Source organism: Solea solea, chromosome 7 (genome assembly GCF_958295425.1).
Source record: "Solea solea chromosome 7, fSolSol10.1, whole genome shotgun sequence".
NCBI lineage: Eukaryota > Metazoa > Chordata > Actinopteri > Pleuronectiformes > Soleidae > Solea > Solea solea.
This window is the reverse complement of record NC_081140.1, coordinates 21501128-21520879: the sequence shown is the minus strand read 5'-3', so window position 1 is coordinate 21520879 and position 19752 is coordinate 21501128. Positions and strand designations below refer to the sequence as shown.

Below are 19752 nucleotides of genomic sequence, written 5' to 3'. Positions count from 1 at the left end.
CCTTTCTCCTGCTGGTCGGTGGACAGAGGAGAGAGGAGGTGAAAGAGGTGAACACAAGTGGAAAAAGGAAGGAAGGAAGGAAGGAAAGATCTGACAGTTTATTACACAGGCAGAGATTATGACTTTGATCCATTTTATAGAGACTTTAATGTTCTATCTTCCCTTTCTTTAATTTGACACCGTGTAAAAACTAATGAATTCCTATAAAAAGAGCTAAGTGTGGGTGGATGTTTTCATCTTCAGTGTGTGTGTGTGTGTGTGTGTGTGTGTGTCACACCTACACATTATTTTAGAACTCTACACTGTCTCTTACAAATGACATGATAACAATATTCTCATGAGTGATGTACAGCCAGGTTTAGGATCCATGTTGTGATTATTAACAGACAACGACATCCCTCAAATCATCTTGACCGCCACCTGTTGGCTGGATGCAGGACAGGTCATGAACCTCTTCTCTCTCATGGTGGAAAATGAGACACAGACTAAAAGTAAAAATAAATAAATAAAGTGAAATTACATGTACAACTAATTTATTCTTTTATGTATCACTTTAATGATGATGATATATTTGTTGGGTATGTAACAGTGTACACTTTTAAAATAAAAAACATATTTATGGTGCAAAATTCATCTATTCATATCAATAACAGAGTTAAAACCCACAATTATATTATATGCTGTATATGTATTTTTTTCTTTTATCATTACTATTATTTACTTTTTTATAATATTTTTAACTTTAACTCACAGTTGTGACAACTGTGAAATTAGCGAAATAGACAAACAGTGTAGTTTTATGTTTAAATTCTGTCTGAAAAAAAAAAATGTTTTGGCTGATTGTACTTGTTGTAATTTGTCAGCAACTTAAAATATAGTCCTGTAATTCTGTGTTTGAGAGAACCAATAATTATCCTGCTGTTCAACAGAGAAAACTCTTCAGTTACACAATGTTAACCTTCACCGTCCATTGATTTATTGTGCTTCAATTTACATTCTTCAATAATCCCAACATTTCAGCCACACGTTTGGTGTCTGTGGAAACTTTTCTGTGCCTCCATTAAAATGTTTGTACTTGAACGAGTCTTGGCTTCACAACGCGCTCGTAATGATGGACACAGAGGAGAAACAAACGATGTTTAAAGATAAATAAAAACACAAATATTCATGTTCAAAAATGAGTGCAACACACGTGTATTTTTTCCCTTTCTTCATTTCTAAGCATTAAATCTGTTAAAGCAAGAAAACCATGTACAGTGATGGAATTATCTCAATCTCCTCCAGAGAGGAAAATGTGATCATTTAAACTGGACAGAAAAAAAACAACAGCCCTAATTGTAAACATGTGTTTCTCTGTGTTTACACTTTCTACTCTATATGTGTATATTGTTCATGCAGCAACAACAAAATACTGGTTAAAGATTCATGAAAAGTGGAAGGTGAAAGCTTTGAGTGTGGCATTCGTCTCTTTTAGGAAATTTTCTGGCATAAATGCCAACCTTGTCAGGACCAGTAGACCTCATGGAGACCAAACCCTGGTCCCAGTGAGGCAGAACCTCAGTTATGAGGAACTGAACATCCATGATGTGTTCAGGTTTGGGATAATTCTATGTTTTGCCTTAGAAACCTTAGAACACAGATAATTTAGGCTGTGTTTTCTCCATTGATTTAGTGTCTTATATCCTTTTTTTCAGCAGAACTTACAGGCATTCTGATGAAATTATATATTTTTTCATTTTCACCAACTATATAAACACACCTGAGCAAAAAAGTGTTTCCTCGGCTTGAACTAATATAGAAGACAAACGGTCTATTTTGTGACTTTTGCACAATTCCTCCCATTTTATTTATTTATTTTTAATTTTTTTTAAAGTGGGATAAAATGTATCATAACTTTGACTCAACAACATAAGAAGATAAAAAAAAAACTATATGTGTGACCTATAAACACACATCCAGGATGTCCATATAAGGAGCTATGTATTATTCCCACGACAATTTACCAAGGGTGCACCTGCAGCACGGATCCGCGTGAACACTAAGGGTTAAAATGACAGCTCCCTGAACCTGTGTGTGTGTTTGTGTATTGTTTTGTGTGTCCCTGCTCCCTCACTGTCACTCATTGTCTCCTGGCTTCTCTGTGCCGCAGTTATATTTAACCTGCAGGGGGATTTCTGCTCCTGGACAAGCCAGAGAATGAAAGCTGAAAGACAGGGAGAGAGAGGGAGAGAGAGATGGAAAATAGGGATGACACAGACCGACGGAGACAGGCAGAGTGATGGAGGACAGAGGGAGAGAGTGAGGTGACTAAGCCTGTGGATCAGGAGGAGGAAGGTTAAGCTGAATCCGCCCGCTTAAGACTTCAAAGTTCAAACTCCAGCCATCTCAACAGTTGTCTGCTGTTCTCAACTTGCTCTATATCTATGTATGTATGTGTGTGTGTGTGTGCGTGTGTGTTTGTGCGTGTGCGTGTGCGAGCGTGCGTCTCAGGGAATGTGTGTGTATTGTACCTTCGCCTTGGCATTTGTCCGTTTGGCCTTCAGTGACAGTGGCCAGTGTGACCCGTGCGGAACGCGACACAGAGTTCGTACGAGAGGACTCGTCGTCACCGCGGTGGCAGCGCCGACATAGTGAGAGACACAGAAGAAGAAAGTGGAGTGAGGAGTGTTAAGATAGAGGGATGAAGGACAGATGAGAGGAGGGAGAGAAGCAGCAGTTGTGGTTGTTATTGCAGAGCGACGCTCATTTCACCGTGGTATGAAATGATGCACAAGCTGAAGTCAATAACAGGAAGCTGAGTTTAAAATTATAACACAATCACGATACTTCTTTTGCTTGAATGAATATTTGACTTTTTTTTTCTCTGATTGTTGATGTCGATGTCGGTATAAGTTTCAGATTTTGATTTTGTTGAATCCGATCAGCGTCAGACTGAGTTGACACACAAGAGAGGCAATGATTTGAAACCTGTGTTCATGCTCCTGAACGTCAAGGTTAAAACGTGTGTGTGTGTGTTTGTACTGTATGTACTTTGTTTAACCCTGTGTTGATACTGACAGCTGTGCTGGCAGCATGTAAATGAATATGAAAGATATGTGATAGAAAATGTGCTGTGAGTGAATGGGTGAATGGGTGAATGATAAAACTGTATTACTGTAAAGCAGCTTTGACTCTTCATCAAGACAAGAGAAGCACAATATAAAGGCAGAACCTCATTTCTGACAAACTGGTTAAGTTTACTGATTGTGGTTAAGGTTAGGGATTAATGCTTTGTCTCAGCTGTTCAAATGAATAGAAAACGACTGCAGAGCTCCAAAAAGGATAGCTGCACAAACCACATCCTCGTGGGGACCTAAAAGTCTATCTATGTGGGGACATTTTGGTTAATTGGCTTTTTCAGGGTTAAGGATTCATGGTTTTAGGGTTTGGCACTTAGTTGTGATGGTTAAGGTTAGTGTAAGGAGCTTGGGAATGCATTCATTATGTCCATGAGGTTTCCTTACAGAGATAGAAAAACAAGTTTGTGTGTGTGGTCATGGTTGTTATCTGTTTAAGAGAGCTTATTCTCTCAGATTTGACCTCTTCACCCCATTGGCACATCACGACCAGTTGTTTATCCACAACACAAACATATGAAGACACACACACACACACACACACACACACACACATTTGCTGTTGCAACATCACTGCAGCTACTTCAGGGCAACAGGGAGACTGTAGAGCAACAATTATCCATCTGCTTGATTCACATCTAATTCAGGAACAATTAATTCCTGAATTTATTTTTATTTTGCAGCCTGATATTGTGTCTGCTGCTTTCAAACATGATGACAGTGAACAAGGAGGCAATGATTTGTGATTTATGACAAATCATGCATGAAGTGTGAGAATATATTGAACTCTTAGAGGTTTGGAGGATGGTTTCATCATCATCATCATCATCAGGTGAAGAGTAGTGAGGTCACAGAAGAGCAATCACCTAAACTTTCTCTAATAAGGGATGATGACAGATAATGAAAAAGACATTTTACTGTGGTTTTGCTATTTAAACACAATTGCACCCATTCATATAGTGCATCTACTATATATACTGTGCTTTTTTTCTATCTCACATTATTCACATACAGGCACAGCCTTCAAGGGCAATTTGCCATTCAGTGTCTTCACACAGACGTGAGGAGCTGAGATCGAACCACCAACACAGTCTGGTCTCGAAATATAACAGTACAACAACTGAGAACAATTTCCAAATGTTGAATATACTGTAACTAGTTCCCCTCTTGTTTGTGCACTGTGAATTTCTCTTTTTCATTATTTCATTTATTACAAAATCAGAAATCACAGCTTTGCAGGTCATTCAGTTGGAAGGTTGTTCCAGGCTCCTTCCAAATAATCCCACTATAGCATGAGATCAAACCCAAGCAAATGCAGATGTAACGTAGAAATTCTGATATTTAAAGACATTTACATCAGAGCATAAGCTTTTTGCAGTTTGACGTTGTTGGTCTTTGTAAACGGTCGAACTCTGAGGCAGGTTTTTGATTTGATTTTATCGGCTAAGTCGTTCTCTCCCTGCTGAGGCCGAAGCTCCCCGTCCTCACACAGTTTCTCCAAGTGTCTCCATGAACAGGAGATTGGCTTTGACCTCCGACCTCAGTCCAGCAGCTGCAGAAACAGGACATTTTAGTCAGCAGTTGGATGGACGCCAAAACCCGCCTCTCTTCTTCTCTTTGTGGAAAAGTTTCTCCCGGCACACATGAAGCTCTTCTAGAAGACAAAAAAAAAAAAAACATGAAACAAAAATGGAGACACCAGAGATCAAGAGAATGTGGAGAAAAAGCAACTTTAAAGGGTGAAGCTGAGGGAAACATGAAAGAGCCGTCACTTCAGGAGCGATTGTCTGGATGCTGCCAGCTGTCACATAATCTTCTTTATGTTTGGGTTCGTAGAGCAGAGGATTGTGGGAAGGCAGGAGGTTGCGTGGTTAAGTTGCCATTAGAGCGAACTGAACCAACAGTCATGTCAGATAAATTCAACCAGTCACATTTAAACGCCTTGTTCTGTGTGTGTGTGTGTGTGTGTGTGTGTGTGTTCGTCTTTGGTTTATTGAGCCTGAAAAACAATGGACGATTACATGAAAATGTGAACTCATTCTACATATAGATTTTAATAAGCTATTATATGGAATGCAGGGTCAAAAATGCAAGGGAGAGAAAAAAATGAAATGGAAAGAGAGAGGAAAGAAAGCAGAGCAGGAGAAGGAGGAGGAGGAGGAGAAGGAGGAGGAGGAGTGGGGGCGAACGGAGAAGCTCATTAGCGGAGAATCAGTTGGATATAAAGATGGTGGATGTGATCATTAGCGCCAGGAGGGATCAGAAAGCGCTGTACGCCACTGTTTATCCTCCCACCTTTACACCAACACTCTTACTGTGTGTGTGTTTGTGTGGAAAAAGAGAGAATGTTTTAGTGCAGAGAGCAGAGGATGAAAGGGTTCATGGGTAAAGTCTTTTTGGCTCCCTCCCTCTCTCGCTGTCTGTCACCAGCTTCTTTCATGCGTTGTCTCCGTCTTTACCCCCCGCCGCCCGCTCATCTCCTCACTGCGCAAAAACTACCATTTTGAAAATGTTGCCTCTTGAACGAAAAAAAAAAAGACTCGGTGGAACATTGCCGGATGCAAAATTAGACTTCCAGAAGACATTTAAGGCCTTGGCGAGTGCCGGTGCGAGATGTGTTTGTGGGCAAACACTTTTTACATCTGAAATTCATGGTGAAAAGAGGAATTTGTGTTTACATATTATCTCATCTGTCGGAGGTTTGTGTCCAAATTACACCCAGAAATGAGAACGTTTTACAAACCGTATGTGTGAGGTTGCATATGTGGTGTTAGAAATGTGAAAAAATGTTGTTGTTTTTCTGGTCTGTAAACGAGCCAGGGCTCAGCAGGCGATTTATATTTTGTGTTGTTTTTGTTTGATGCATGTAGGAAAGATATAAGAAGAAAATAAGGATTGAGCAATCTACCTGCAGTGCAGTTATTGTGCAATATAGCACTGATTGAATGGTTCGTTCGTTCTATATATCTATCATTTTACACACTAAACTTAAATAAATGACAGATATAGCCTTTTTTATTATTAGATGTAATTCATAGTTTCAGTCATTAAATGAAATGTAGTAGAAGATGGAGTTGTTTGAGCTCGGAGTGATGATTTGGATTTATTTTTTTAATTTATTGATTGTTTTACAACATTTTCCCCAAATGAATTGTCATAGGACTGTCATAGGTTACTAAAGATTTCACTCTACAAATTGGCTCTAATAAAATGCATAATTATGCACAATTAGTGTGATTGCACAAACTGAATGTGATTATGAATCACTAGGAAAAACATTCTTATTAACACTGAGATATAATGAAATCTAATGGTCTTAACGACATCCTTCCCCAAAGTGTTTTATCTGGTGTTTGTGAGTTTGAGGACGGAGCATATGAGGAAAAACCGAGTTGCTCTGCAGCAGAACACTTTGTTAGCACTTTGCACTTTCTTCACATTAATCTGCAGCAGAAAGTAGCAGAGCCTCTGATAGCAGCAGGACACAGACACAATCTCCGTGTGCGCTTCACAGTAACAACCCAGAGATCGATAGTCATGGAAACTTCCACTAGTTCTGAAAGAGAAAAGAAATCACACCTATTAATCCCACAGAGAGACACACACGTGTAACCACTCTCACAGGCCAAAGCTGATCCTCAATCTTCCACCTGAAGCTGCGACAAGTGTGAACATGTGACACTGCAGTCGCTCGTTTCGTCCGCTTCGACTTCATTTTCTATTTCTATGGAAATTCACCTCCTGCCTCACAGAAAAAAAAGAAGAAGCAGGAAGGTGAGGAAGTGGATAATTTGGCGTGGCAGTGAGGCACTGCATCGAGGGCCACAGCCATGCAAACAATGTTTGCCTTAAAACTGTAGCAAACAGATGGAGACGGAGAGCATGTGCATGAAGCAGGGCATCGAAACAGGGACGCTAATTGGACTGACCTTTACATTTTTCTATTTTAAGCTGAAAAGATGCCTTCCACGTTTGAATATTTCTCATTTCTTTCCTTTATGCTCTCTTTTTCATGGAAAGACAAAACAAAATTGTGCATCACTTTATTCTTTTCTCTTAATACTTCATAGATTAATCAGCCTCTGTCTTTTTCTACCGCTCTCATTTCATCATCTCCTTTTCTTCATCAAGGCCAGGTCTTTTTTATCTCTTCATCCCTCCCAGTGTTTCTGCAGCACAACACACAATATGACCATTCCTCTTACAGACAAGCAGCACGTAGCTGCTGTAGCTTTGTCAAAGAGTTGCTCTGCACAGTTGAATCAATGCAATGGGGACAAAGAATGGCTTTAGTGCCCACACATTTAAGTGGCTAATGTGCAGCCGCTGTTTTTGAAAGACATCGTTTCTTGATGAGCAAAGAAACACAATTTCTTTAACCTTCAATTCAGCACAATGAGGTTGTTAATTGTTTGTGAAGGTCAGTGCTGCAGACTGTAACAAGTCAAGCTGGTTTTTTTTTATGCTCTGTGGTCATAGATGACTGTACGTGTGAACGCAAATGTCCACAGAGGTTGCTCCAGACATTCTCCAGAGCTTCTCCTCACAGCAATTTAATAAAATTTCCAGTGAGCTCATGTGAGAGCACACCAGGGGAAACTCCACAGTGAGAGAATGTGCGAGTGTTCTGTCTCTGGCAAGCCAGATGCCATTCCAATCACCTGGATCCTAAGATCCAAAGATTCTCCCGCTGATGTGAATATGTCTCACCCACACAACGTCCCACTGCGTTTGCCGTATGTGAACTTCCGGACCCAATCCTGTGGAAATTATCCACAGGAGTGTTTGTGTTAAAACTCACTGTCTGCATCCACAGAGCAACAAACTCCATACCTGATCCTTCGGCCAAAATGTCTACTTTGGAGGTATCTAAAGAGGTTTGGTTGTGATGATATTGGCAGAGTTGTGCAAAGGATCTAAAAAACTTGCCACAGGCCAGACTGAATGTCCTTCAGACACCACATTCAAAAGGTGCAAAACCAAACCAAAGGCAACTAAAATACAAAAGCAGGTATGACGATTCCGCTTCAGTCGACTGTTACAGGACAAAACCGCAGGTTTCTCTGACTGAGTTGATCTTCATGCTGCTCAGTGTTTGTTGAGCTAATTTGACAACAAGGCCAGTCTTCCGTGTGCAGTGAAGGATCCACACTGATCATAGTCGACCTCACTGAGAGGGAGATGTTATCCAAACACAAACAGGTCAATATTATGTTTATTTGATGGATCAAATTTTCCTGCTTCTCAGAGATGTGTTTTTTACATACTAAACTAAACATCTTTGATTTAGTCTGGTAAAACGAGAAAGATTTGACTTATTCCCTGATATTAAATGGACTAAACACATTGATTGTAAGGATATTTGATGCACTGATCAATACCAGCTTTCAACGGAGAAAACATCATTAGTTGCACACCGCTTGTATGCTCGGGAGCAGATTTAATGATGAATAGCCTGAACAGAGTGCTTCATCTTCTCTCCTTGACCAAAACATAAATATATTAGACTTATTGTTTTATGTGATGACGAAAAGAAGAAGAATAACAACAACAATGAATAAATATAATACACCATATGTTCACGCCATTGTGTGAAATGAAAATATGGTGCTGTGTTTGGACAGTGTGTGTGTGTGCTGAATGCTGAAGCTGTGTTACCATGGCAACACTGACCCCTGGGAGTCAATGTATTTTTTTTTTCCTCGCACAAGTAGCCACTTTAGCATTTCCCTCTCCTTTCTTTGTCTCTCTCTCCTTCTACCATTCCACTATATTTACCTTGTTCTACCTTTTGTCGACTATTCACTCACCACTTTCGCACTTTATCTCTGACACACACACTCAGGAACTCATCCTCCTCGCTGGCTCTTTATTCAAAAATGATTCAGACTCTCTGTCTCTTTACTTTGGGTGTTTTTTCTTTTCCTGTCTTTTTCGAGATCATCTCTAAAAAGTCCTGTTCAGTGTCTCCTTGATGTAACCCAGCTTATATTTCATCTACCACCTCAATCCATAATTATTTTTGTCATTACACTGCATATTTCCAGCACAAGAGGCATCACATCACAGCATAGAAAACATTAGGAGCAGTTACTTCTGCTTCTTCATTCATGACTTTGTCTCCTGTATAATTTTTTTTATGAGTATAGTAAAAAAAAAGATTTCCGTTTAGCAATAACATATTTCCTCTCTCTTTTTCATCAAACCCCTCGCCCCTCTCTCTAGGCCAAGCTCATCGTACCCAATAGCACGGCGGGGCTGATCATCGGAAAAGGTGGAGCTACAGTTAAGGCGGTGATGGAGCAGTCTGGCGCATGGGTGCAGCTATCCCAAAAGCCAGAGGGCATAAACCTGCAGGAACGTGTGGTCACCATCAGCGGAGAACCCGAGCAGAACCGCAAAGCTGTCGAGATCATCGTCCAGAAGATCCAGGAAGACCCACAGAGCTCCTCCTGCCTCAATATTTCCTACTCCAACATCACAGGGCCAGTCGCCAACTCCAACCCCACCGGTTCCCCGTACGCCAACTCCACCGAGGTCATGCCCTCTGCAGCAGCTGCTGCGGCAGCCACCGCCTCCTCTCTGCTCGGCCAAGCTGGCCTGACAGGAATGGGGGCCTTCCCAACCACCATGTCCAGCCTCTCAGGTAATGACCTGCTGACCATCACCTCCGCCCTCAACACTCTGGCCAGCTACGGCTACAACACCAACTCCCTGGGTCTTGGGCTGAACCCCGCCGCAGCCTCAGGCGTGTTAGCCGCTGTAGCGGCTAACGCTAATCCAGCAGCTGCCGCTGCAGCAAATTTGTTAGCATCCTACGCCAGCGATGCATCCACTAGCGCCGCTCACTCAGCAGCCAGTCTTGGAGGCTTCTCCCTGGGATCCTTGGCTGCCGCCACAGGCGCCACCAATGGCTACTTAAGCGCTGCGTCACCTCTAGTGGCGTCATCTCTACTGGCCACAGAGAAGCTAGCAGAAGGAGCGAAGGAAGTGGTCGAGATTGCTGTGCCAGAAAACCTGGTGGGAGCCATCTTGGGGAAAGGAGGGAAGACGCTAGTGGAGTACCAGGAGCTGACTGGTGCCAGGATTCAGATCTCCAAGAAGGGCGAGTTCATCCCTGGAACTCGGAACAGGAAGGTCACCATCACGGGTTCCCAGGCCGCCACACAGGCTGCACAGTACCTGATCAGCCAGCGGATCACCTACGAGCAGGGGGTACGTGCCACCAACCCACAGAAGGTGGGCTAAACCTGACAGCCAATGAGAAACGAGGAGGAAAAGAGGAAAAAAAAAGAGTGGGGGCTTGGGGGAGGAGTATAAACAAAGAGAGAGTGAGTACGGAAAAAGGAGAGGAGAGCAAGAATGTCGAAAGGAAACGTCCACGCTATTTTCTTCTGCGTGTTTTCAGTATTCTTTATTAAAAAAGTTTTTGACGCGAAGCAAAAATGTGCTGAGAAGACGAGGAGGGAGAGGAGTGAGTTATCACGCTGAAAAACCAAGAAAAAAAAATGTGTAAAATGTAAATAAGTTTTATTACTTAACGTCTTGACCTTTTGCGGGAATTTTTTTGTTTTGTTTTGTTTTATGGTTGGTTTTGTTTGTTTTGTTCCGTTTAGTCAGTTAAGCTGTCTGTTTGTTTGCTTGTGTATTTTGTGGACAAAGCTGAATGCCATGTAGACAGGCCACCTGCCTGAGAGGCTGCAGGAAGTGGGGGGAGGGAGGGAAGGGCAGGGGCACACAGAGGGGGAGGGGGGGTTGTCATTTACGGGGTACAATCCTCTCCCCCCTTAATCCAAACACTGTTATGGAAGAAACCCTTACCCTTCCCTCCCACTGCAGCCCACACGCATCACCCTCCTGTAGGGTTTTTGTTTTTCTTCCAGTTTTGACTTGCCCCTAAGCCCCTCCCCCCACCTCCACAACCCCCGCCCCCCCCCCCCCCCCTCCAAAAGCCCTTGTCACTACTTGCCCCCCATGCCCTGCCCTTTTACAGGGGTTTTATAATGAGTAAGACTGCAAACTTCAGCTGGTGTGTGAGGGAAGAAACATCCTCTACCCACCCCAACATTGTTTATTCTCTCCCCCACTTTTTGTCTCACCTCCGTCCTCCTCCTCCCCTCTTTTAGTGGGACATGACAGGAGGGAGAGGTGGAACTGGGGGAGGGCTTGCATCAGCTGGGCGTTTCTTCATTTACACACAACTCTTGTATAGCCTGTGATGTATCCCACAAGCAGTGCAGCGCCATGGGGGCGGGGGTTACCGCACTTAGTACCTCCCCCCCTCACATTTGCGGCTCTAGTGTTTGAGATCAAATGCCGAGGTACGCGCCGGTGACCTTGTGTCGGACAAAACCTCGAAAAACGACAAGAGCGATTCTGTGCGAGCTGCGGCAAACACACAGGATGTATGGCTTTTATTTGCAGTCTCTTAATTATTATCATTATTATTATTATTATTATGATAGTAGGAATCACCACCATCGTCATTATTTATTAATGAGTTCACACGTATAAAGCTCAGCTGTTTTCTTCTTTTCTTTTTAAATATGTGAATTCAGGTTGACATGAATGTAAATGAGACTATTTTTTGATTTGTTTTTAATTTAAAAACGGATTTAAAGATGAATGGTAATGTCACATAGTGTAATATATGTCTTATTTAAGTCCAGTAAGAAAGCCGCCCCAGGCATTAACATCATTACAGTGAAGGATCACTTTATATATCCAGTAACAGAGCAGAACAGGGAACACACACACACACACTGAAAACACTATGATGCCATATGTGGTGCTAGAAAAGGGAATTCACCATATCGACTACAATGCAGACTGCAGTGAGACCTCCAGATGAACAAGAAATATCTGTAAACTACTTACACCACAGGCTGCAGTGCAGCAATTTAGCAGCTATATTAACCTTAAATGCCTCATGCTTGGCTCTCTCTCCATCACATAATATCCCCACTGTGTTTTACCTGTAGTCAAATTCCAGTTACAGTTTTCCTAATGAAGTAAAAGTGTAACTGAAATGAGTAACCAAGTGGACCTGAGACTGAATCTCAGATGAATTTGCTGCTGCTTAAGCCTGTGGTCTTCCTAAACCCCCTTTTAAACAAACCCCCGAACCACAGACCAGATCAAGCGAGAGCACTTAAGTCTCACGATGTACTACTGAGGGATGCAAAACACGGAGTAAGAGAAAACACTGAAACATGACAAAGGGAGCGGCGTTTGCCTGGGGTCCGCCGCCGAATCTGTGAGCCTCGCTTGTAGATTTGCTATTCAAAGGCAGCACGTTGTTTTCCGATAAGAGATAAATAACCTCCCTGATCTTTGCCCTTATCAAGCAACTGATCGACTGCTGATGAGGTAAAGGGCAGAGAGAGAGATTTTCAACATGCAGTCCAGCAAGTTGAGCTTGTTTCTGCCTCTGGCAAACTGCAGGTCTCCCATGGCAACAGGTTTTCTGGCCACTGTAGTCCCAGGAGGCTGCTGAAGATGCTGTTGTTTCTTTTGTTGGTGATTTTGTTTGTGTTATGTTTTTTTTTTTTTTTCGTCTGTTTGTTTTGGTTTTTTTACAATCAGAGTACACTGAATTTTTGTCTTAATGCACTGTGAAGCGAGGGAGTGGTCCTCCCGGGCCTATGAGGTCAGGGATTTGTGCTGTAGATGGCATCATGATCGGATGGTTTTTGTATGGCAGGGATTAAAAAAAAAATACAAAAAAAAAAAAGTACACATATATGAAATATATGTAGAATGCATATGAAGAACTTCATCAGAAATGCACGTCATATCTGAAGATTGAAGGAGGAGGAAGAGACTAGGTCAATGACGAGGATCAATTCATTGAGGTCAAGAGTTGCGATCAACTAGATTTTACTCACCTGTTGTGTTTTGTAATCAGAGGGCGGGATGTGGGGGGAGGTGTCCACCACCACAGTAAATAGACTGGAACACATTTCTAAATTCACTTTTCTATCACAGCTGTGTCTTCTTCATGAATTCTAAAGTATTGCCCATCCGATGGGCAAATCCCTGGACACGTAATATTTAAAAAAAAGTCCATCAGGAGTTGAAAGTGTGACGGAATGTAAAATGCCAAAAGGAAAAAAATTAAGGAGGTGGGGGTGTATTCGATTTAACCATCCAATCGGCCTGGTGACGGGAGGGGACTCCTGTAAGATTAGAGAAGAAAAACAAACAAAGCTTTTTGATTCTTTCGAAACCAATCCGACTCAAAACAATCCTCCACTGTGCTATCTAATGTGTCTCTCTGTTGGAGCGCCAGTGAGGGTTTCTCTCCATCGCTTGGTAAGGAGGCTTCTTTACTCCCATCTAACACCATCCACACTCTCCTCACCCCCCTCCTCACACCCGTCCTCAGTCCTCCAGTGCACTCCCATCCTGACACACCCCCCCCCCCCCCTCCTACCACATCGCTCCATGGGTGACTATGTCTGGTGTGTTTTTTAACGATCAATGCATGTCTGCTGCTTGCCCTGGCAAACACCTCGGATGGAGTCTCTCTCGTCTTTGCCTCCTCGGGGCGACTGAGGCCGTCAGAAAAGACGAGCACACCTGCAGAGGAAGTGTTAGTTGTTGAGGCCGACGGAGCACAGTGCACAAACACTCTTACATCCAGTATGTGTAGTTTGGATCAGAATGTTTTTTTCTTCATGACACTGAGAAGTTGTCCATTTAGAACTCGCTGCACAAACACAACAAACACACAAACACACTCGCTTATCTTTAGGGAAGATTGTGTCATTGATGGGGTTTGACTTGATTTGAGTTGAAGGCAGCGAGTTTTTGATCCACTGTAGACCTGTACTGTGCTGCACTGAAGCATGTGGTTTTATTTTTCACGTGCAGGGTCAGTCAGGTAGATCACTGCTTGATTTGTTATGTTTGTAATGGCATAGGAATGAATGCTGATTGCAGCTTTGGATTGAACGCGTTTGGGCTTTAAACAGTTTGTCAGACAGTTTGGAGACTTGAATTTGCCAGCAATGTCAGGGATTTAATAATAATAATGGTTCTGTTATCAAAGTTTTAAAAGTTTTAATTTACAGTCTCTGACGAGTCGGTGGTGGGTGTAGATTATTTAGTCTGGAGTCAAATCTGTGTTATCCTGGGTGCAGCACAGTACATTTACAATGGCGGAATCAAACCTGCACTGCAGTTCCTGATTTAGGTGCCATTTTTTTTTCTTTAATTCACAGTCGACAGGTTAATTTTTCATCTCATCAGTTAAATCTTCAGTTTGTCTTTTACACGGCGGCCAATCTCTTGAGTTCTCTGTATTTTAGGTGACGGAGATAAAAATGTGACGATTACTGGAAGCAATACATGTAGTGGCATGTCGTCTTGTCCTGTCCTTTATCCTCTGTCTGTTGTAGGAGCTTTTTGGATTTACCTGTAGATACTGAATAGGTTTACACGAGTAAGAATCTTCTTTTTTTTCATTTGTGGAATATGCTGCTATTTAATAATAACTGATGTACTAAAAATACCGAGTTAAAACATATCGAAATCTGTCCTTTTAGCTGGAGAGGCTATTCTCGAGTGGCCGTGTGATACACGCTCTGTTATAAGCTTGTCATAAGTTAATAATAGTGTCATTCTAACCTGACATTAAACATGTGCCAAAATAGGTCTTTACAGAATGAAACCTGTAAATGTGTTGATTTAAATCAAGTTAGATAAGAGGAGACATACTTTTATATTAAGAAAATGTGAAAAGTGCCAAAAGAACCATATTTATAATTCACATAGGAGGGGATTAGTCCCAGTGAGCGTTTTTAAGGACTGCATAGACAAACACAGTAACACAGTGTGTGTAAGCCCTCTCTGTTCCTGCCACAAGAGGACGGAACAACCATGTTAGCCAAGTGTTAGCCAGTTCTCTGGGAACTACCCTTCCCAGAATGCAACAGCACTATGACTCTGGGGCTAGACTAATCAATATAGCGGTAGTTTAGCATAATTATGCTAAGGAGAGAAAAAATGTGACTAGATAGCATTCTTAACTACAGCCTTTTATAGTTACAATGAAAATGTATTTTGTGGAAATAGATGTTATCTTTTTTGCACGTCTATATTGCATGATATCAAAAGTGAAGCGTGGACATTAAAAAAAAGTGGGGAAAAAATTGAAGAAAAAAAAAGTGACAAAAAAAAGAAAAAACCATTAGGCAGTGTGTGTCGTTCATCTTCCGGAGACAAATCCTTGCATGCCGATAGAGCATTTTGATATTTGTTTTACATGCGTTCAAATGTTAGCTGTTTTTTCAACGAGCTTACATTGAGTCCTGATCCGCGGGCCACAGGTGAACAAAATGTCCGATTTACATTGTGTCGTTGCGTTGTCTTTAAGCCGTCCTCCGAGGGGAATGCGAACAAAAACTCCCCAACAAACCTAAGACTATTTTGCTACTGGCTGAGCGAGCTTGTACTAAAACGTCCTCACTTGTGAACTAACTTTGGAAAGAAAAGAGAAACAAAAAAGAAGTCAGGAGATTGTCCATGAATGTACTCACCTCTGCAAAGGTCTGCATATCACTCCTCTGACCATTGACGTGCAGTAGAGGCTCATGTGTGTTTCTGTGTGTTTTTCTACTCTAACATTACTAACCCTCAACGCGCTGTCAGACTCAGTATAACGCTGTTGTTTGTCCTTTTACCCGTCCCTGTCCCCGTCCCCGTCCCCCCACACTCTGAGCTCTGGCTTGTCTTGTCACTTATATGCACCTTACTGACCTCAGATACAACATGGAGCATCTCCCAGTGTCTTTCACCGGGTTGGGAGAAATTAGATCACCCCCTCCCTCATCGACAAAAGAAAACCCCCTTTTTTCTTTTTTAAACAACGCAGACACGCCAGCGTGTGTCTGCTGTCCCCGGTCTCCCTCGGGTGCCTCAAATTTAGGACAGATTGTGTTGTCACTCCGAGACTATGAAGAGAAACAACACTAAACGTTGCCAGTGTGTTTCTGGAAAATCTCTTCGTTTCCACTTCGAGATGAATTCGACTTTTTATTGGTTTCGTTGTCAAAAACAACAACAAAAAAGGCCAAAGTCCACCCTCCTCTCTCCCCGCTCTCATTACTCATAATTACACCAAAAGGAACCAGATGATTTCCAGTGTGGTGTATGACAGATGTTGTCATGGTTAATAAACCACATCCTACAAAAAAAAAGAATCATTTTAAATGTAAAAAGGATATTTTTTTCACGAGTTCTCTTGGAGACATGTTTGCACTAAACCCTCTGCTGTTGCTGTGCATGGCAGGCCGAGCTGAGGTGGGGGTCAGTGTGCGAGACTACTGTAGATGTGGGTGTATTTTCGATGTGCATGCTCCCCTCTCTCCCTCTCTCCCTCTCTCCCTCTCTCTGAGTTTGTCTGCTTCAGGGCCGGCTCCGTGCTCGTGGTGTCTGTGTTGCAGCGTTAGCAGGCTAGTCATGTTTTTATGCGTTTCTTTTTTGGTTTTGTTTTTTGAAATTTTGTTTATGGTTTGTATTTTAAATTCTGATGCGTAGAGGAATGCAGATTTGAACCCCCACCTGCTCGCCAGGTGACCTCATTGCTTCTCAGTGGGTGTGTGGCTCCTCGACATTGTGCTCAGATGTTGTCTTCTGCCTCACCCCCCACCACGGCCCCACCACCACCACCACCACCACAAACCACAAACCCACTTTCACCCACACCCACCACTGACCCTCCCACCTCTTCAAACACTCTCTAAGACATATTATGGGACCCCCCCTTCTTCTCCACTTTTCCACCACACCCCCTCCCTCCCCTGACTCGGGCCCCATCGAAGCACCAGCAACTGTAGACTGCATTTGTCATATCACTGTTTTTCTGTTCCTTCTTCTCGTTCTCTGTTGTTGTTTTTTTTCCTGGTTTTTGATTTGTACTGTATGCTCTGTCTAACCTAGACCAGTTTTAACAAAATGCCATTTCTGTGTGTAGCCTGTTTACCCTCTCTCTCTCTCTCTCTCTCTCTCTCTCCCTCTCCCACACACACACACACACACACACACAAACACACTCTTCCATGCCCTCTTTTTTGCACTTTCACTGCCCACTTCTCCTCCTCTCCCAAACATACACACCTTCCTCCTCTGCCTCCCACAAGCCTCTTCTCTCTCTCTCGAGTGCCAAAATAGAACAGAGAGGAAAAAAAAAAAAAAAAGACAACAACTACCATTCCAAGCGTTTCTTTGAGTTGTTCTTGTGTGTCGGACATCCATCCTGGAAGCACCCATGAAGCCAGCATGCTCCGCCCTCATAACATGATGTCGCTCATGACGCCTCAACTGAACAGCACCTTGCCCCCCACCACCACCACCACCTCCTCCTCCTCCTCCTCCTCCTCCTCACCACCCCCCACAGAGCTAAACCCGACAAGGATTAACCCCTCTGCAGGTTGGCTACCTACCTACTGTCCTGCTCTCAACCTAAAACAGCCCTACCGCTCATGCCAGCTGCTTTCCTAATTCTGTCATCTCTTCAGCCTGTGGGACTTCATTGATTGTGTGCCATAGTGTTGGGGGCACCTTTCACTCTTTTCACCCCCCCCCGACCCCCCCCCTTCCTCACCTTTTCTCTCTCTCTCTCTCTCAGTCTCTCTCTCTCGCGCTCTTGCTCCATTTGATTTTTCTCAATGGGAAAGATTCAAAAACTCCATTTTCTAATGATGATTTTTTCTTTTTCTTTTTTTTGTTATCGTTAAACATCCAAACCACGCACGCCGACACACGCGCCGCCCCCGTGCGGTGGTGTGGGGAGTGTTTACGCACCGTCAGCTGCGCAGCCATCTTCTGTCTTCTTGAACTTTTTTGAACTTTCACCCCCCCCTCATGAACTTTATTGACCTTCTTCCTCCTCCTACCCCCCTTCTGTGTTCATCCAACTGTTTGGACAATAACTCTTCATTCCATCCCAAAACCTCTCTGAGACTGTGCAATGCTAGCTGATATGATTGGATTTTTTTGTTTGTTTGTTTGTTGCTCATCATTGGGGACAATTCTCTGAGATATAAGTTTAAAAAAAAAAAACTAAATAAATAACACAAAAAAAACACGAAAGGAAGAAAAAAAAATCCAAAAAAAGAAATGCAGACAAACAAAAAAAAGGAAAAAAAAACACTAAACAAACTGTTTCACCACAATTTCATTTCTTTTCTCTCTCATTGTAAATATTTTTGTCAGATTTTTGCTGAGCTGTAAAGAGAGAAGTGTTGAGCTGAACGGGGCCGGCAGCATAAAGAGGAACAAGTGGACGCAGTAGACGATCATTACACTTTTCATCTCTGTATTCGATAGTTAGGTCTGCCTGTATAATCGGCTATGCTAGTTCTGCTGTGTTAATCTGTGCTGTTGTTATTAGTGTTGATTTACCTACTGTATTCGCTGTTTAGCTTCCATGTTGGTTAGCAAGCTCTTTAGATAACTGTACTAACCTTGAGACGTAGTCTGAGCCGTTCTCAACGGAGGCTTGTTTTTGTACATTTGTTGATGTTTTCTCAAAAACAGTGAGTCGTAGTGGCGCTAGTATCTTTTATCATCAAGCCATAGTTATTGCAAATGCTTGGTCGTGTTATAGACATATCATCGTGGAAGAAGAAAAAAAAACGGCTCGGCTCCAGGTTGGAGGAACGAAAAAAAACAAACCCCAGGGAGGTGGGCAGAGGAAAATGGAAATAAAAAAATAAAAAAGGAACGTAAGCTCCTCCCGGGCGACAAAACGAGGAAGCTGAGCTGCTAACTTTTGTGCAATACAGTCCTAGTTTACATAAAATAGAAGAATAGTTTAGGGATGAAGAATCTCTGCAGGTGCCACTCAGCCATTCTGCTGCCTGCAGAACCAAACGTGTGCATATCTCCATATATCGCCTCGGACATCAGAGACAAGTTGAAAGTATTACAAGTGACGACGTGAGGTCAAAACGCCACCATTTCATCGCATCGCTCCGAGCTCCACTCTTGATTTATGCTGCCTGCCCCATTGCCCTGAAAACACCACATGAGCTATTTATTTCTCAGACTATTATTATTATTATACTATTAATAAATAACAACGCAACAAGAAAAAGGGAACGACTGGAAAAAGGTGAATTAATATTATTATTATTGTTTTGTTTTTACTTTTTATTTTTTAGTATTTTAGTGGTTGCTTTTAACAACATTCATTAACTGACTTAAAGAGTATTCAATATTTAATGTAATTGTAGCATTGTGTTTGTAAAGAGAAAAAAAATCCTAGTGAGTTGTGTTTCTTGACTTGTGGATTACCAGTGAAGTGGGCAATCTAGTGCTAATATATATGAGGTCTTTTTTTAAGGATTCTTATTTTGCGACAGCAACAGCAGTCATTATAAATGTTCATTTTAGCATCACCTGTCTTCCGTTGTCTTATTCTTCACCTTCCACCACACTCTGCATCATCACAGTAACACATCGCAAGTCTGAGGGTGGGCAAGAGTGTGTGTGTGTGTGTGTTTGTGTTGAATGCAGGTTTGTGGAAAATAATTTAAACAAAAGTGTGTTTGTCTCGTGTGAGTGAGTTTACACAAATGTGTTTTTCTATGTGTCTATGCAAAAAAAAAGGAAATGTCTGTGTCTGTCT

At 42.3% G+C, this 19752-nt stretch overlaps 1 protein-coding gene across 3 annotated transcripts in view; it reads left to right on the top strand.

Moving 5' to 3' along the window:
* Positions 1-19522, top strand: part of nova2 (NOVA alternative splicing regulator 2) — a 79057-nt gene extending 59535 nt beyond the window's left edge. For all 3 annotated transcript variants that reach the window (XM_058634516.1, XM_058634515.1, XM_058634514.1), the window contains one exon: positions 9342-19522. In XM_058634516.1, coding sequence (XP_058490499.1) covers positions 9342-10364 — 1023 coding nt within the window. In that variant the 3' untranslated portion in view covers positions 10365-19522. The remainder of the gene's footprint in view (positions 1-9341) is intronic.
* Positions 19523-19752: the final 230 nt, after the last annotated feature.